Source organism: Eschscholzia californica, unplaced genomic scaffold (genome assembly GCF_041429995.1).
Source record: "Eschscholzia californica isolate CP2 unplaced genomic scaffold, dmEscCali1.0.p SCAF_2, whole genome shotgun sequence".
NCBI classification, from domain to species: domain Eukaryota; kingdom Viridiplantae; phylum Streptophyta; class Magnoliopsida; order Ranunculales; family Papaveraceae; genus Eschscholzia; species Eschscholzia californica.
The window spans coordinates 8,804,328-8,821,141 of NW_028238309.1; the positions used below are offsets into that span (position 1 = coordinate 8,804,328).

At 36.2% G+C, this 16,814-nt stretch overlaps 2 protein-coding genes across 3 annotated transcripts; both read left to right on the plus strand.

Moving 5' to 3' along the window:
- Positions 1 to 3,411: 3,411 nt before the first annotated feature.
- On the plus strand, positions 3,412 to 9,935 carry LOC147555950 (fumarylacetoacetase). Of its 2 annotated transcripts, none has more exons than XM_086663668.1 (15): positions 3,412 to 3,796; positions 4,118 to 4,196; positions 4,301 to 4,359; positions 4,443 to 4,567; positions 5,541 to 5,615; positions 6,818 to 6,893; positions 7,018 to 7,117; positions 7,205 to 7,264; positions 7,421 to 7,491; positions 7,603 to 7,665; positions 7,870 to 7,934; positions 8,504 to 8,600; positions 8,744 to 8,869; positions 9,577 to 9,641; positions 9,695 to 9,935. In XM_086663668.1, the coding sequence occupies exons 1-14, from the start codon at positions 3,566 to 3,568 to the stop codon at positions 9,637 to 9,639; spliced, it is 1,290 nt and encodes a 429-aa protein (XP_086519794.1). In that variant the 5' UTR covers positions 3,412 to 3,565; the 3' UTR covers positions 9,640 to 9,641; positions 9,695 to 9,935. The 2 variants fall into 2 exon arrangements, 1 of the variants encoding a protein (XP_086519794.1); XR_015235077.1 differs by having other exon boundaries at positions 3,510 to 3,796; positions 9,577 to 9,698; positions 9,753 to 9,935.
- Positions 9,936 to 10,990: 1,055 nt separating this feature from the next.
- LOC147555951 (eukaryotic translation initiation factor 1A) lies at positions 10,991 to 11,765 on the plus strand. Its single transcript, XM_086663869.1, has one exon. The coding sequence runs from the start codon at positions 11,144 to 11,146 to the stop codon at positions 11,582 to 11,584; it is 441 nt and encodes a 146-aa protein (XP_086519995.1). The 5' UTR covers positions 10,991 to 11,143; the 3' UTR covers positions 11,585 to 11,765.
- Positions 11,766 to 16,814: the final 5,049 nt, after the last annotated feature.

Below are 16,814 nucleotides of genomic sequence, written 5' to 3' on the forward strand. Positions count from 1 at the left end.
TTTCTGAGTTTGTAGATTCTTACTTAAGAGAAGTTTCCTCCTCGGTGGACTCTAGAAGTCAAAATTTCATAAACACTTAAGATCCTCACCGACTGGGATCTTTGATAGGATTTTGGTATTAGGTCGGTACGAATATGTACACCTCTACCCCCACCCCCCTCCCGCCTTCCTAATGTTTCTGGGTTGAGGTATCGACCCCACTTACGCGGACCCCCATAGTCTTCTCGTAAATCCAGGGCAAGCCTATTTCTGTTTGAGCCATGGCAGGACTTAGGCGCCTAGGACGATTGCACCGACCTCCCAGTTCTGGACTTGAGTGTCAAGCCTCTTTCGGATTCAACCTCCTTATTGACTTGATACGGGTTGACCATGGACTTTTGGTCTTTTCTTGACATGTAAACCACAGTCAACTGATGGCCAATTTTTGGATCATCTAATTCATTCTTTTAGCTGTAAAGACTGACTTATGCGTTAGAGTAGTTTCTGAATTTTTTGCATGCTCTGTTTTATCAAATCAAATAAAGATAGTTCATCATCTGATTGTTATTTTTTTTTTTTGAGAATTCGACTACGATATACGTTAGTCGTTACAAGGCATTGATGCATCATGAAGATGTAATAAGCACGATAACCGCCTAATTTAAATAAAAAATTAAAGAGGCCTAAAGCCCAACAACAAAGAGACCTAAAACCCGACAACAATATGCCTAAAGCCCGACAATTATTACATTATTTATAGCCTAAATTACATAGGATAAATCTTGATGGCACATTGCTTCCACCGAGACTTGATCCCACGACCTCATGGACTTAAGAGGGGTGTCCAACCGTTGCACCAAAGGGTGGTGGACTCATCTTCTGATTGTTGATCCTTCATCATCTGAGTAATATCCGAAAATCACTTCTCGATATCATCACCATTAAAAACTTATAAATTGATAATAAACACGCAAAAACCACTTAAAAATCCAAGAACAATAACAACATTCTCACTGTTTTTGTTCGGGTTGGTTTGATATGAAAACCCTTGAGAACTCTGGGATCGTTCCATCTGAGAGTTCCTTGAGGGTGGGCGGATCTTAGTCCCACAATAAACCGAAGGGTCGATACAACAACCTCAAGAACTTTCAATGAGTAGGATCTGGAAGTTCTTAAGGACATAGATGATGACGATCCAGAAGTTCTTGAGGTTCGCAGATGGAACGAGTCTGAAAAACCTCATTAACAGAGAAGTTGGAGCAAGAAAGATGCCATAAAAGAGAGAACTGGGAAAAGATAGAGAAGTTAGAGAGAATAATGAAAAATGAGAAGTTATAAAGATAGAAGTTAGAGAGAAGAGTAAAAAAAGAGAAAAGTTAGAGATAAGTGAAAACAAAAAGAAATTGTGAAGTTAGATAGAAAAGTGAAGAGAACAAGCGTGGGATTGAAAGAGAGAGAGAATTGAAATACATAATGCGAGATTGAAAGAGAAAAAAAATGAAGGAGATGAAGAAGTTAGAGAGAGAAGTGAAAGAGAAGATAAAGGTGAAAAAAAACATCGTCAAATGTGGGTGTCAAGAGATATCGCATGTCAAAAGAAAATTGACCCGAGTCCACCACATAGTCGCCTGCTTTTAGCTCAAAGGCAAGTTGCTTTTAGCCGCCCCTGACCAAATTTGGATGCCCATAACACTTAGCCTTTTCGCCATGAGTGTAATAAATATAATTTTTTGAGAAATCGACTGCGATCTATCTACAAGGCATTGATAAATCATGAAGATGTGATGAGCACGGTAACCGCCGAAGTTAAATCAATAATGAAAGCGGCCTAAAACCCAACAACATGAAAGAGACCTAAAATCCCACAAACTTATTACATTATTTATACCTTTAATAACCCAAATTCAATGGCCAAGGATTCCACCTCCTATGTAAATCGAACCTGTGACATACAGAGTTTTGGAGTTTATATCTACACTTTTAACCACTTGGGCAATCAAGTGTTGATGTAACAAATGTCTTATACAAGAAGAATCACTCATTTTTTACGGGGTGCCTCTAAAGGCTCTTGATTTATTTGCTCTTAGTCTATTCATCTCTTGGCACTCTCTATGGGTATCGGATTAAGCAATCCGAATCCCACGGAGTGAGGCTGTTGGGGGATGTGGGTTGGGTCCAGGGACGGATCCAGGATTTTTATTTAGGGGGTGCGTAGTTATATAACTAATTTTTTTTTTTGCAAACAAAATACTTGTATTCATTAATTATATTAATACATCAACAATTACAAACACATTAACCTCTTCGAGAGTTCATGTTTTGAAATGTTATGATAATGGACTCATCCCTAATTTTACTAAAAATTCCTTTTCAGTAAAGACTACTAAACTGTCATTCAACCAAGAATCACTCATCTTGTTTCTTAAACGCGTTTTAACTAGCTTCAAAAAAACTCTTTCACTAAAGGCAGGCGCAGTCGGCAAAATTAGTGCTAAAGTGATAAGCAAATAAACTAAATGATATGTTTTATTTCTCTTAGTTTCCACCAATATTCTAGCAAAAACTCCAATCTCATCCAAATTTAGAAAATCGTCATTCTTCTTCGTACCGTAAATGTAATTATCAAGCTGAGAACTAAGTGGCAAAGTGTCAAGACTAATGACAACTAACGGATAAAATTGAACAAGAGCATCAACTTAATTTTGTCGAAAAAGGAAAATCTTTTAGATAGACTCAAACATGTCATACAACAGAACAACTCGGTACTCTTGAAACGAGTTTTTGGTTCTTGAAGTTGAATATCAATAAAGATAGTCGGTTCGAATGAATTCAAACATAAAATACTTAAAAATGCTAATAATAATATACAAATATATCATTAATCAAAAAAATATATACAAATATATCTATTAGAAAAAAAAAATACTTAAATTGCTTATGGAGAGATTCGATCCCACGACCTCACACTCGTAGCCAAAATCTAACTCATAACCAAACCACCACACCAAATGCTTCTTTGTGTCAATATCATACATCATTAGATAAATATATTGATTTATATATACGTATATAAAAAAAAATATTTACTACTACTGTTATTATTTTTCGGGAGGATCCATGGGGTGCGGCCGCACCCCCTCGCACCCCCATGGATCCGCCCCTGGTTGGGTCTAATTTGTGCTGCTCAAGACCAGCACAGATTAGACCCAGTCCGAATCCCCTAGAACGACCCCACTCCGCGAGGGCCAAAAGAGAGGAAGATCCAAGTGTGAAAAGGGGCGCCTATAGACGCACCCCAGTCTCCCAATGGTTCCGTTCTGTCATTGAGTTGTACAACCAAAACCCAAATTCCCGCCAGGTCCCACTGGGAGTAAAGAGAACCAGAGGGTAGCTACTAGCTACCACCACCTAAGTTATTGCTATAGTGAAGCATAGATGAAGTCAAGAACGAAAACGCCCATTTATAGACACTTAATTACTAATCTATCCTTTTCTTTACTTATATAAATAAACCTTCGTTTCAGAGGCTTGGATTTATACTACTAGTAAAAGTATATCCAAATTTCTAAACAAAAGCAAATAAAAAATGGCTCTGAAATCTTTCGTCGACGTTCATCCAGACTCACATTTTCCTCTTGAAAACCTTCCCTTTGGAATCTTCAAACCTAATCAACAAGCCGGAGGAGGAGGAGGAGGAAGTTCAGTTCAGCCTCGTCCTGCCGTCGCCATCGGTGATTTCATCTTAGATCTTTCTGCTATCGCTTCTGCTTCTCTTTTTGATGGACCTAATCTTAAAAACTCTGATTGTTTCCATCAGGTTTGATGATTTTTTAACTTCTCTTTTCTTGATTCATTTCGGTTTCATTTATGTTGTACTGTTTGATTTTTGTGAAATTTTGGTTCGGTTTAGTGGAATTGAAAGCGTTTTTGATCATCATTTCCACACTTTTGTTCAATTTCTAGTTTTTGTGTTCAGAATCATCTGGTTTGAATTCAGATAATGAAATTGTTTGTTAATTATAGACTAATCTGATCACTCAGAGGAAAGGAAAAGAAGTTTTAAGTGGTTTAAGCAAAAAAAAAAAAAACAAAATTGTTGATAAGGTAATGTTAACATTTCTGAGGATTTTATGATCAGGCTTCACTTAACAAGTTCCTCGCATTGGGACGACCTGCCTGGAAGGAAGGTCGATCAAGAATTCAAAAGTTACTTTCAGGTATAAGTTATTTGTTCATCTCTTTGGCATTTTTCAGTATCTTTGTGTCTTTTTACGATTTAAAAGTGTTTGGCTTACGGGTTTGAAGTTGTTCTTAATTGCAGCTGATGAGCCAACACTACGTGACAATGTGAGTTTGAGAGAGAAAGCTATTTTACCAATGGTGGGCGTACTTTTAGGCCTGAATTTACTGTTGGTATCATTGGTGTTCTTGTTTTAACGGCGATTTTTTTTATGACGTGGCAGGATAAGGTAGAAATGCTTCTCCCGATGGTGATAGGAGATTATACAGACTTCTTTTCCTCCATGCATCATGCAAAGAATTGTGGAACCATATTCCGCGGACCAGTTAACCCTGTCGTACCACACTGGTATGTTGGTTTTGCTGTTTCTGTGTTCGAACTCAATGATGCTTTACAAAACTATATGTTCTGCTGCATGACTGTGAGTAGAGACTTCCATTAATGAATTCGATGCATTGAATAAGCTGGCCTACTCTTAATATTTTTTATATGACATATCCAAATTTTTTTTTTGTAGCAACATATCCAAATTCTTGGTCTGTTAAAATAAAATCTCATGAATTGGTCTGTTTAACTGAAATTACCGAATATTATATCACCTTCTCATACAATATTTTGTGTCAAGCTCAATAATTTGACGATCCAGAACGCAGGGACCAATTTTACCAGAGACGCTACCCTATGCGTACTTCGTATTGGATCACCACCCCATTTTTGGTACTCAGTGATGCAGTCTTCTAAATTTAGGGTACCAAAGTTTTCTAGTCCTAAACCCAAATGATATATGAACCCATATTGGCTTAACTAGTTGAGTACTACATAATTTTTTTCTCTCAACGAATTAGAAATATTTCAGTTTTAAGTTCTATGGTGATGAAGTTGTGTTTACTGTAAGTGTATGATTTTATACGCATATATATATATATAAGAAGTGGAGAAAGAGAATTTATGACGTCCTAACTTTAAATAGCTTACCAAAGAGGTAGATCCATAAAGCAATAAACATGGTAGTGTAATGGTACACATACCATGTAGGAGATCAATTAGGTAACATTGGTTCTGAGTCTTGTGATACAGACCTCAGAACTTTAAGTTGGATATTCATAAAAGAATGTAAAGAGAAGAAAACCCAGAAGCAAAAAAAATATGTCGATGAAAATTGGTCCGGCCTTAATGGGTTCCACAATCCTCTTTACCATAACCTAAGTTGTCATGTTGTCATCGATTACTTTCCATTATTACTGTTTTTTCGTATAGCACTACTGTCTAGGTGTCTGCAACTCTATCATTTTTATCTTCAAAAGAAAATCATACTTTTCAGGTTTCATCTGCCTATTGCTTACCATGGGCGTGCATCATCAATTGTTATCTCTGGAACAGATATAATTAGACCAAGGTGAATGATTGCTCTTTTCTAGGTTTCTATTTTTCTGATTACGTTATTCTGACCCTTAAAGGCTTTCATCTTTCAATTTGGTTTCCCAAGAACCATTTACGATAATACCTAGCTTCTATGTTCCTCTGGTTATCTTACAATGTTCTCTTATGTTCGACTTTAGGGCACATTTGGTAATGGTAAATGTGATCAAGAAAATTTTGTCTTTTTTTCTCTTCATATATTGGGTTCACTGGGCTTAGGTTTGTTCGGTTTCATATCAAGGAATGAATGGAAATTTCGGTTGGTCCAAAAGTGGAAACGTGTGGAAATCTTACAAATCTACAGAAATGATAGAAATATGATGCAATTATGTATAACAAGATTATTAAACCATAATGAAGCATAAAAATGATGTTTAACATTATCTATTAGTTTGAGGGAGTATTAACAATTACACAATTACTTCCGGGGGTAAATTGAATAACTTTTTGGCTATAACATTCTTACTGATGATAGTTAATAGTTAACAAACTATGTTAGTTTGAGAAGGTATCGTGAATTACACAATTATATCAGGGGTGTGACTAAGATAAAATCAATTTAGGCAGTTAAGTCAAGGCGTAAATCATTCAAATAGATTTAAAAACCATTAAAAACATAACATAAAAATCAGAGAGATCTAAGAGAAATGAAGATGAAAAAGACGAAGGAAGGGATATGTTTCTAGTATTAGTTTCTCCGGGTTTTTTGATAGATTTCTACTATGTCGGTCGAAATTTCCATCATGTCGGTGTAAATTTCGATATTTCCAACCATTTCGGTGGAAATTTCGATCATGTCGGTGGAAACTATGCATGAAATAGTTGTAAGTGTTATTTCGTGCACCTAATCTAATTTTAGGAAACGTTTCGCGAAATTTCGGTGAAATTTCGGGAAGTTTCATTCCTTGGTTCATATACGCTAACGCTACCATCCTCGTGAATGAATGTTGTTAAATACAGCAAGGATCCACAAAGTTATAGTCATTAATTTACAGTAATGAATTTGAAAAACCTATAGCTTTATAGCTTTTGAGCTTATTTTTTCCTGCAAAACCTTTTTCTCTTCAGGAACTTGTAATTTTTCCTATTTTCATGAAGAAAAAAGATTTCATATGACATCGGCTTTTTATGTCATGTCATGGATGTTTAATTACCATTTTTTGCTTCCCTTTTCACCAGAGGTCAAGGCCCTCCTGTTGAGAATTCTCCACCATATTTTGGACCTTCAAGGAAGCTGGATTTTGAGCTAGAAATGGTAAGTCATTTGGTTGGTCACTGGCATTATCACACCTGATAGGTTCCTTTAGTGGTGGAAGATACATTCTCTGATTAGAACTTCAACCTTCGGAGTCATTGAAAGTGTCTTATTTTTGGTCCAGGCTGCTGTAGTAGGTCCAGGAAATGAGTTAGGAAAGCCTATCGATATTAATGAAGCAGCAGATCATATCTTTGGACTCGTCTTGATGAATGATTGGAGTGGTACTTACTTTTATCATTTTAGTTTCGAACATCCAATTTGACAGGTAGGATTGTTGTTAATTATTAGTTTATACTGGGTTTTAACAGCTCGGGATATACAAGCATGGGAATATGTGCCTCTTGGACCTTTCTTGGGGAAAAGTTTTGGTAAGTCTGTATTATCTTTTCTATTGACATCATTTTGTTCAGCAAATGAATGTGGTCCTTTGCTATTTCTTTATATCGGGGATCTGGCTCTGGTTTTTTTAGACCGTGCAAGTAAAAAAGCGAAGTCTTGAATCAGATTTGTTTCTGCTTCTGTAGGTACAACAATATCCCCATGGATTGTGACACTGGATGCTCTTGAACCTTTTGCTTGTGATGCTCCAAAACAGGTAGCCAAATATTTGTCGGGTTCAGAAAACATTGAAATGACGACAGTGTGTTTCTAGCACTTATTTCCTTTTGCCAAAGGGATACTCTTTTGATTGTCATCCAAATTGCAGGAGCCTCCTCCGTTGCCGTATCTGACTGAAAAGAAATCCAAGAACTATGATATTTCTCTGGAGGTAAGTAGATGCTTTTAGTTTTCTCTTTTCACTACTATGTTATGTTAAGTCTTTTGGCCCACTTACTCTCTATTTGCTTTCTGTTCACGATTGTTTATTACTTCTTATCGAGTGAAGCTCATCTTGAAGATTTTGATGATCATATCTTACTGATCTTTTCTAAGATTCACCCCTTATATGATTACATTGCTATTATGGTGCTAGGCCCGCATCAAACCTGCTGAACAAGAACATTCATCAGTTGTCACAAGAAGCAACTTCAACCACCTGTAAGAAAGTTCATATACTAACATATTCAATTTATATTTGTACCCAGATAGTCCTTTGTTCTTGATTTCTTGCTTATGTACTGGATCCGGTTACCCACATGATCCAGTAGTAGAATACCATGTATTCTAGCTCGGGACCTTTCTCTAGTGTGTGACGGCATCTTCAAGTACGCCCTAGTCGGGACATTTTGGAGGAACCTTCTGTTACCCTAGACAAACAAAATTTGGACGGACCAACGATAGTGAGAGGGATGAATTTTTCTTTACCTTAAAAGCACGTTAAGAACGAGTGCCCCACAATAAACGCAGGCATGTGTAAAGTTTAACTAAATAAGCCTCTTCTTTGCATACAAGAAGAATTAGAGGAGTAAATAAATAAGTTTGGTGAATAACGAAGTTTATAAGCTCAAGTGGATGTTTCATTGCTTGTATCATTACAGGAAAGATATAGTTTTAAAATAAGGAGTTCCATTTATTAGTTCAACTTCTTACTTGACTTGCCTAACCAAAATGTGTTTTTTCTCACTATTACTTGTTTCAATCTTAATTACTTTACATCTTGTCGGTAGATATTGGACTGTAACACAACAACTCGCTCACCATACGATTAACGGGTGCAACTTGAGACCTGGTGATCTTCTTGGGACTGGAACCATAAGTGGACCAGTACGTTCTAAACTTCTTTCTCTACTTGCTATTTCTAATATTACTTGGCTTAAATTAGCTGATAAAATATTTGTCTTCTTTATATTACTGGGTTATCATACTCGGTTAGTTTTTCGTGTCTGATGGTTAGATATTCTTAACAGGAGCAAGAATCTATGGGGTGCTTACTAGAGTTAACATGGAATGGACAAAAACCACTTTCTCTAAATGGTTCAACCCGTAAGTATTTGGAAGATGGAGATGAAGTCACTTTTTCTGGGTTTTGCCAGGTACATTATCATTTTATTGTTTGATCTCATTTGATTTTTCTTGCGTCTAAGAAAATAAAAGATAAAGAAAAAATATTCAACCTGTAATCTCAACTATAAGAAAATTAACCTGTACTTGGAAATCCATATGATATAACAAAATCTATATTGCGAACAAGGTCTCAAAAATTAGCAAATGAACTTAAAAATGTGAAAGTACAATTCCTTGTCCCTCAAGAACTAAATAAAAACCTCTTAACATTTGTCTCAGTAGGACATGAACCTTGATAGGGTTTCTGTATCGGACACCAGTACGAGGTTTCGGATACAGTGGCTTGAATTACCCCAAAAATGTCGATACAGTTATTCTACTTTTATATCAACATATTTTAGAGTATATAAGAATGAAATTAACATCGGTTGGTTACGACATTCCTTTTATACCGACTTATGTGATATGGGTTTCCGATCAGTATCTGCTTATTTGAGTATTTCATAAGATTAGGACATGTATTTATCTTCCCCTGATCATAAAGTATGAAACAGTAAAGGTAGTTGATACTGGAGTTAACATCTTTTCTATTCCCCTGATCATAGAGTATGATATCAATCATATATAATTGAAGTTAATCAGTTACAAAATCGTTCTCTTAATACCGATTCAACTTTCAATGACATAAGTAACAGTATCAAATCCTAATTCCTGGCATACTTAATTGTTTTTGTAGGGAGACGGGTACAAAGTAGGATTTGGAACGTGCTCCGGCAAGGTAGTACCAGCTGCTCCTTAGTAGTAACCTGTTTCGTTCGTATCTTCTTATTACTACTAGTTGGGTAGATTACCAGGAAGGCCTATTTCGTTCGTATCTTCTTATTACTACTAGTTGGGTAGATTACCAGGAAGGCCTAATGAAATTTCTTCCTGGATTGGTAAATAAAATTCAGTTGCAAAACTCAGTAGAACTCTAGAAAAATATTTGATTGTTGATATTAATGGTCTTCTCGAATGCACAGAACTAGAATCATCATACGTTCTTTTTAGTAATTCGCTACTTTCTTATATCTATTTCTGAGTTATTTTTTTCCATTATCACCACCCATCTTGAGTTCGTCTTCAATAGAATTAGCAGACTTTTCTAGACGGGCAACAAGACTTGTGATACTCGAAATACCTTGATTTTGAAGTCCTCGATGAGGAGTTTGTAATAGAGAACCAACTTAACAGTTTCATAGAGGCGACCTGAATGAACAAGGTACTCTAACCTATTCCAGCTAAGTATCAATGGGGTATGGTAGCTCTCGTTCTTCTTGTCCCTCGATGAGGGAGTCCACAGAACCAAATAACAAAACGTTCAAATATTCTTTTGAGAATATTTGAAGCTCTTTTAAATTTGATAGACTAATTGCTCAAAATCGCCCAAATTTTATTAAAAAAGTTGGAGGCTTGTAGAGAAAATGCATCTCCATTGGATTAGGATGATTAAGAGAAATTTGGAGATGCTCCGTTATTCCGTTTTATTTTTATATTTTGCTTTGTGAAGGTCATATTAGTTGAGTGGGGACATGTATGTCTCTCAATTGGAAAGACCAAGGTTCATATTTTACGCGTTCGAGAAAAAAACCAACTCTGATTCAGAAAAACTTTAAAAACGATGTCAAATTCTCATTTGTAAAACATTTTTAGACTTTTAGCTTCCTTTTGTAAAGTTTTGCACGTAACTATAACTGTACAAAAAAAACTATAACTGTACAAGTATAAAGGAAGGATGTCTTTGTAACTAGTACCAATACGAAACTAGTTTATATACCATACATGTGTTAAGCTTATAAATGAGAAGAAATATTTGCTTCTTGGAATTCGAAACGTTACAACTTGTTGATCATATATACCTTCTTCAATTTTCGAAGAAAGAAATGAAATAGAACCGAAGTGCAAATTGTATCGTCAATACATCGGTAAAAACCCTAAGCCAAACTTCAAGTGGACGAGGCACTCCCCTTGACCGAGTAGGGCAAAAGAAAACTTTATTTGGGTTTTCTTGTAATTTTGTTCATGATAGGAGCTCCCTACTAAATTTAGACCTTCTCAAAGGACTAAGTTCCAAATAAAATTAAAAGGCGAACCGACAAGAAATTATGAGAAAGAATTAAAAAAAAACAGTACAAATAAGCCAGAGAGAGAAAATTAGGCACTCTTCCGCGATATCCTACTTTTCTAGGGTTAGGGTTTCTGCAGCGAATTCTATCTTCTCTCGTCGAACAAGAGAAACAGCAGCAGCAGAAACTGAATCAAAGATGCCGAAGAACAAGGGAAAGGGAGGAAAGAACAGGAAGAGAGGAAAGAACGAAGCAGATGATGAAAAACGTGAACTGGTATTCAAAGAAGATGGACAAGAATACGCTCAAGTTAATCGTATGCTTGGTAATGGAAGATGTGAAGCTATGTGTATTGATGGAACAAAACGTCTTTGTCATATAAGAGGAAAAATGCACAAAAAAGTTTGGATCGCAGCTGGTGATATCATTCTTGTTGGTCTTCGTGATTATCAAGATGATAAAGCTGATGTGATTTTGAAATATATGCCTGATGAAGCTAGACTTTTGAAAGCTTATGGTGAATTACCTGAAAATACTCGTCTTAATGAAGGAATTGCTGGTGGTATTGATGATGAAGACGAAGGTATTAATGAAGGGGATTATATTGAGTTTGAAGACGAAGATATTGACAAGATCTAGGGTTTGTCATTCTATCTCTTCTTTATTTTACTTTAAACTTTCTTATCTTTTGTTATCGTTTTATCGATTTTAGTTGCTTTTATTGTAGAAAAATGAGTTTAAACCATATGATATATGATAATCATGGTGATTGGAGAACTAGGGTTTCTTTTAATGGAATGAAAAACGGTTTATTTCTGAATTTGATGGTTCAAATTTGTTTAGTAGTTTGATTATATAGTTTAGGAGTTATGAGTTGGTTATGATTTGCTATTGCTTTTGAATTAGGGTTCTTCAATGGTATGCTCTTTGCTTTAGCCTTTATGATGGTTGCTTGGTATTACAAAAAAATTGGAGAAAATTGTCGATAGAGTAATTTTGATTTATAGATTGAGTTTAGCTTCCCCAAGAGTTAATTTTAGGGTGTGGGTTTGGCTGTTTTTCGAAGAACTCAACCTTTAGAAATTTGATGAAGAGAGGATCAATGATAGTGAATAGATGCATCTTTAACAAGTGTGACTTGGGGATGGTTAATTATCGTCTCCTTTGTTGTGGGCAATCTTTGGGGCTTCTTCCTTATACTTTTAACACTCTATGTTGCTTACCTAGATCTCTATGAAAGTTGCTATTCCATTGGAATAGAGTTAAGGCGCCGAATAGGGTAATGTCTGAGCAACTTTCAAGAACAAGAATATGGACACAGACTAGGTTATTATATGATTCATGGAAAGCATTATATCATTGAAATAAAGGAGTAGGTGGCTAGGACTCTCGCATGTAGAGATTTTATTAGGGTTGGGAGGCTTTCTTGTTTACTTTATACTCATCAGTTGTGCCTCAGTGCCTTACTTTCTCTCTGTTTTTTAGCTTCGACTTACTTTCCGGTTGGGTAGTCTTTTTGGTTTTGTTATTTACTTGAAGAATTGGTTTTGTTTTTCTCTGTGCTTTAAATACATTTGTCCGTCATTTCAGAAACCGAGTTTCTTTTTGTGGAAATTAAATGGGCAGTCTCTTATTCATATGTTAAATGTGGGTTTTGTTTAAGATAAAGTTTTGCCTATACATATATGTGTACTGGTCTCATAATTTTCAAAGCCTCTTATGGCTTCCTATTGTTCTCGGTAGGGCGCTCGAAAATTTTCAATGCTAGTGTAAATCATCTTCGAATGAGTAATTTACCACCATTCGGATTTGAAACTGTAACCTTCAAGCTTGCTAGGCAAGTGATTCATTTTCGGTTGTTGAGATCAGTGGTGTGTTCTTAATTGCCTTTTTAAAACTGTCTTCCTTCTCTAGTTTCTCTTATATTTATTCATCTAGGATTATGTAGTAGTATGTAGTTAATTGTCATATATCAGTTCTTAGGTTTATATCATCCAATGGCTGCGAGGTCATTCCTTTAGGAAATCCATATGCCATTTCTTTTCTCATGATCCGCCTGTGGATTATTTCAGTTCGTTGAGGGGATTAGGATGAAATCCATATTCCATTTGTATGAACTGATCTGCCGTGGATTACTTTAGTTCATTCTTGAGGCGATTGGGAAGAATTCTATATGCCATCTCTTTTCTTCGTGATCTACTTGTAGTTCATTCTTGATGCGATTAGGAAGAAACTCTTATCTTACGTCCAATCATGATGTTTTTGTTAAGCACTTTCAGGCCTGTTTTATTCGGGTCGTTACAACTTCACGGCTTGTTTCCTTTTTTTCTTTTTCTTCATGGTCTGGTGTGTGAAAACTTGCATCAGTTCTGACCGGCTTTTGTATTGTGGAGCAAGGTAGGTCGTTCTCTTCTCCCACTAATCCCATGATGATTTTCTTTTATGGTCAAAAGATCATTGGTTTCTCCTTTCCCTCATAACATTGTACTCAAATTTGGGCTTACATGTCCTTCTGTCTGTTGAATAGTTGTGGAATTCTTCTCGAGATTTCATATCTGAAGCTTAATACCTGAACTTATGTATAGTGTTGTCTTGGAACTCTTAAAAAGAAGGGAAATTTGGCCAAAAATCCCTAAAAACTTTGGCCTTTGGTTAAAAAGGATTGGACAATTTTTTATGGGCTTCAGCTCCCTGTGGCATTTTTGTAAATTATCTAATATAGGGAAAAGACAAAACTGACCTTATTGCAAACTAGTTTGCAAACCAGTTTGCAAACCAATTTGCAAACCAGTGCAAACTAGTTTGCAAGGCAAACCAGATTGCAAACTAGTGCAAACCAGTTTGCAAACCAGTTTGCAAATCAGTTTGCAAATCAGTTTGCAAAGCTCTGCAAGGCAAACCAGATTGCAAACCAATTTGCAAAGTAGTGCAAACCAGTTTGCAAATCAGTTTGCAAACTAGTTTGCAAAGCTTCGCAAAATCAAACCCTAACAAAATAAGTAACTAAGAAGTAAGATTATATAAAATGTGAGGGTTTTTGGAAAATCTGAGGGTGTTTCTAAAATTTTCCTTTATACAAAGGTCAATTCAGGTATACAAAATTAAGGGATTTTTAGAATTGTCCTTTAAGCCTATTTCCAAACTTTTCATGGTGCCTGGAAGGAAAAAAAGATAACTTGTCTTTTTGACAAAAAAAAAACAAAAAGTTGGGTCTCCAGCCCAATTTCATATTAATTAATTTATGGAAGATTTTATAGGCAATGCCTTTTATTGTTAAAGGCAATGTATTTTGCAAACTTGACTTAATCAATTCATCATGACCAAGTTTGGTTAAAGGCAATGCTACTTAGAAGATTAAGTTGACTAACCCGACGAAAAGTCACCGGCCGCCCATCTTCGGCGAGCCATCTTAATTAAAAAAATTTCAAGATGTGGCGAAGAATCTCTTCTCATCTTCAAATTGTATCTTCACTTCGAACAATTTTGAAACTTAATTTCAATAAACCGACGATCACCTTCTTATAACTCATCGGTTTCATCTTCCTCTGCCACCAAAATTTCTCATTTTCAGACCGCTTTCCCTCTCTTCTCTCAACATCCAACTTATGATTCTAGTAATGATCCAAAAGAAGCCCTTCCTTTTGTTTTTCAATTTAATACGTAAAGTTTTAACTTGGTGGAGATACATGTGTTTTTGTAGATACCATTTTCTCCAATGAGGAAAAGTCGGTTGAAGATGTAATGCCTATAGCAACAGGTCATGAACAAGAGGAGATTGAAGCGGAGCTTGAGGTTTCGTATTTCATTTGTTTTCTGGGTTCCCTTTCATTAATATCATGAGGAACTTTTCTTGCCTTTTTATCTCAAGGAATAAACCTTCAAGAAATGAATAACCAGAGGGTCCTTTTGGTACTATCGTAATAGATCTTTTTGTTATTAGAGCGAAGAGAAAGATGAGAGGAAAGAAGAAGGAGAAGCTGAAGAAGGAAGGAAGAAAGTGAGAGAAAGAGAAGAAAAAACAGATCGTCGGTCGGAGTCCGTCGGCACCGTTAGGTCAAATCTTGGTTGAGGCATTGCCTCTTCAATACACATTGCCTTTAACTAAATTAGGGATTGCTTCTAGCGAGATTGCCTATAACAACTTTGGGGATTGCCTATAAAATCTGCCTTAATTTATTTAACTCTAATTTTAAAAAGGAAAGAACTTTATGCCTTGAGATTTGAGAAAATCTGTCATCAATTATTGGTAGTTTTAAGGGTTATTTCTCAAATAGATCCCAACTTTGTGACTAGCTTCCTGCCTAGCCCCCAACTTTATTAAAAATACTCAGATGGCCTCTTTTTTTGAGTTACCGTTATAACACCGTTAACCAGTCATCACCTCTCTCTGTCACCTCATCGTCTTCACCGGCGATCTTCGAATATTAAAAAAAAAAAAATCTCTCTCTCTCTCTAAAAAAATATATATTTCTTCTCTCTCCTCCGACGATTCGGCCGGTGACCTTCAACGAACAGACCTTCAACCTCCGACGAAGGGAAACCCCTTCGCCGGAGTGTAGAGAGAGAGGAGAGAGAAGGAAAAAAAAATTATTTTTTTTTTTTAAGAGAGAATATTTTTTTTTTTTATGTTTGAAGGTCGGTGTCGGCGACCTTCGCCGCTGAAGACGATGAGGTGGGGGAGAAGATGAGGTGGCATAGAGAGGTGATGAGATGGAGGAGAGAGGGGTGATGACTGGTCAACGGTGTTATAACGGTAACTCAAAAAGGAGGCCGTTTGAGTATTTTTGACAAAGTAGGGGGCTAGGCAGGAAGTTTGTCACAAAGTTAGGGGCTATTTGGGAAATAACCCTAGTTTTAAACGTGCCCCCTATTAATGTTGTTGGCATCCCGCTTAAAAACTTCTCTCAAATTTTAGAAAATTGTTAAATGTGCTCTCTCAAAAGAATTAATCCAACTTTTGCGTTTGACTTGACATCGATGGACTCGAGCAGATTTTAGCTCACAAAGTTGGCTTAGATTCACCGTTTTGGAAGGGTGTAAACACTTTATGCTTTTTTTTCTTCATTGGTTCTCCGCCAAACACAAAAGATCACTGACATTGTTTCTTTCTCTACGTTTGATTCTTTATGCAACAAATTCTTGAAACCTTTGATGTTACTAAAGCCTTTCTTTCTCTAAACTCATCATTAGTTGATTCCGAATAGGTAATCTCAATGATTTTTATTTGATTTTTAATTGAAATCAGTTGAAGATTCTCTAATGGGATGAAAGAGGATGTTCTTTTGTGATTTTAGATTTCTGATATAAACCAGTTAGTTTTTAGTTGATTTTGAGAAAGTGGTGCAGAATGATTGCTTATAGTTAACCAAAAATTCCAATTCGTTTTTCGGCAAAAGAATGGTAGATTTGAACTGATTTTGTGAACCAAAATCAGTTAATCCCACCACCACTGAAGAAGCTTGAAACCAGTGGACTCGAGAACGCGAGAGTTAAAATCTATAGGGCTGACCTAGTTTTTGAACCAAAATAAACTGGAGTCGACTTAAGGACATTAATAATCGACGTGGTCAAAATGAGTTATATACCACAATAGAGTCGTGGCTGAGATTTTGAGGGATGTTGATCGGAAGTCGAACCTCCACCTGTTGATATTTTTGCGGGCACCGACAACGTCTTTGGGCTTAACCTGTGACAAAAGAGACAACAACGCACGTGACAGTAAGATCTTAGGGGACACCGGGATGGTGCCGGCCTAAGGGGGCTTCGACGGTCAAGTCAGTAAACATGACAACTAATGAATAGGAATTATAAATCAGAGTTTGAGTTATAGAGTTAAATATGTTGCTTGAGAGAGTCGGTCGTTGGGAGA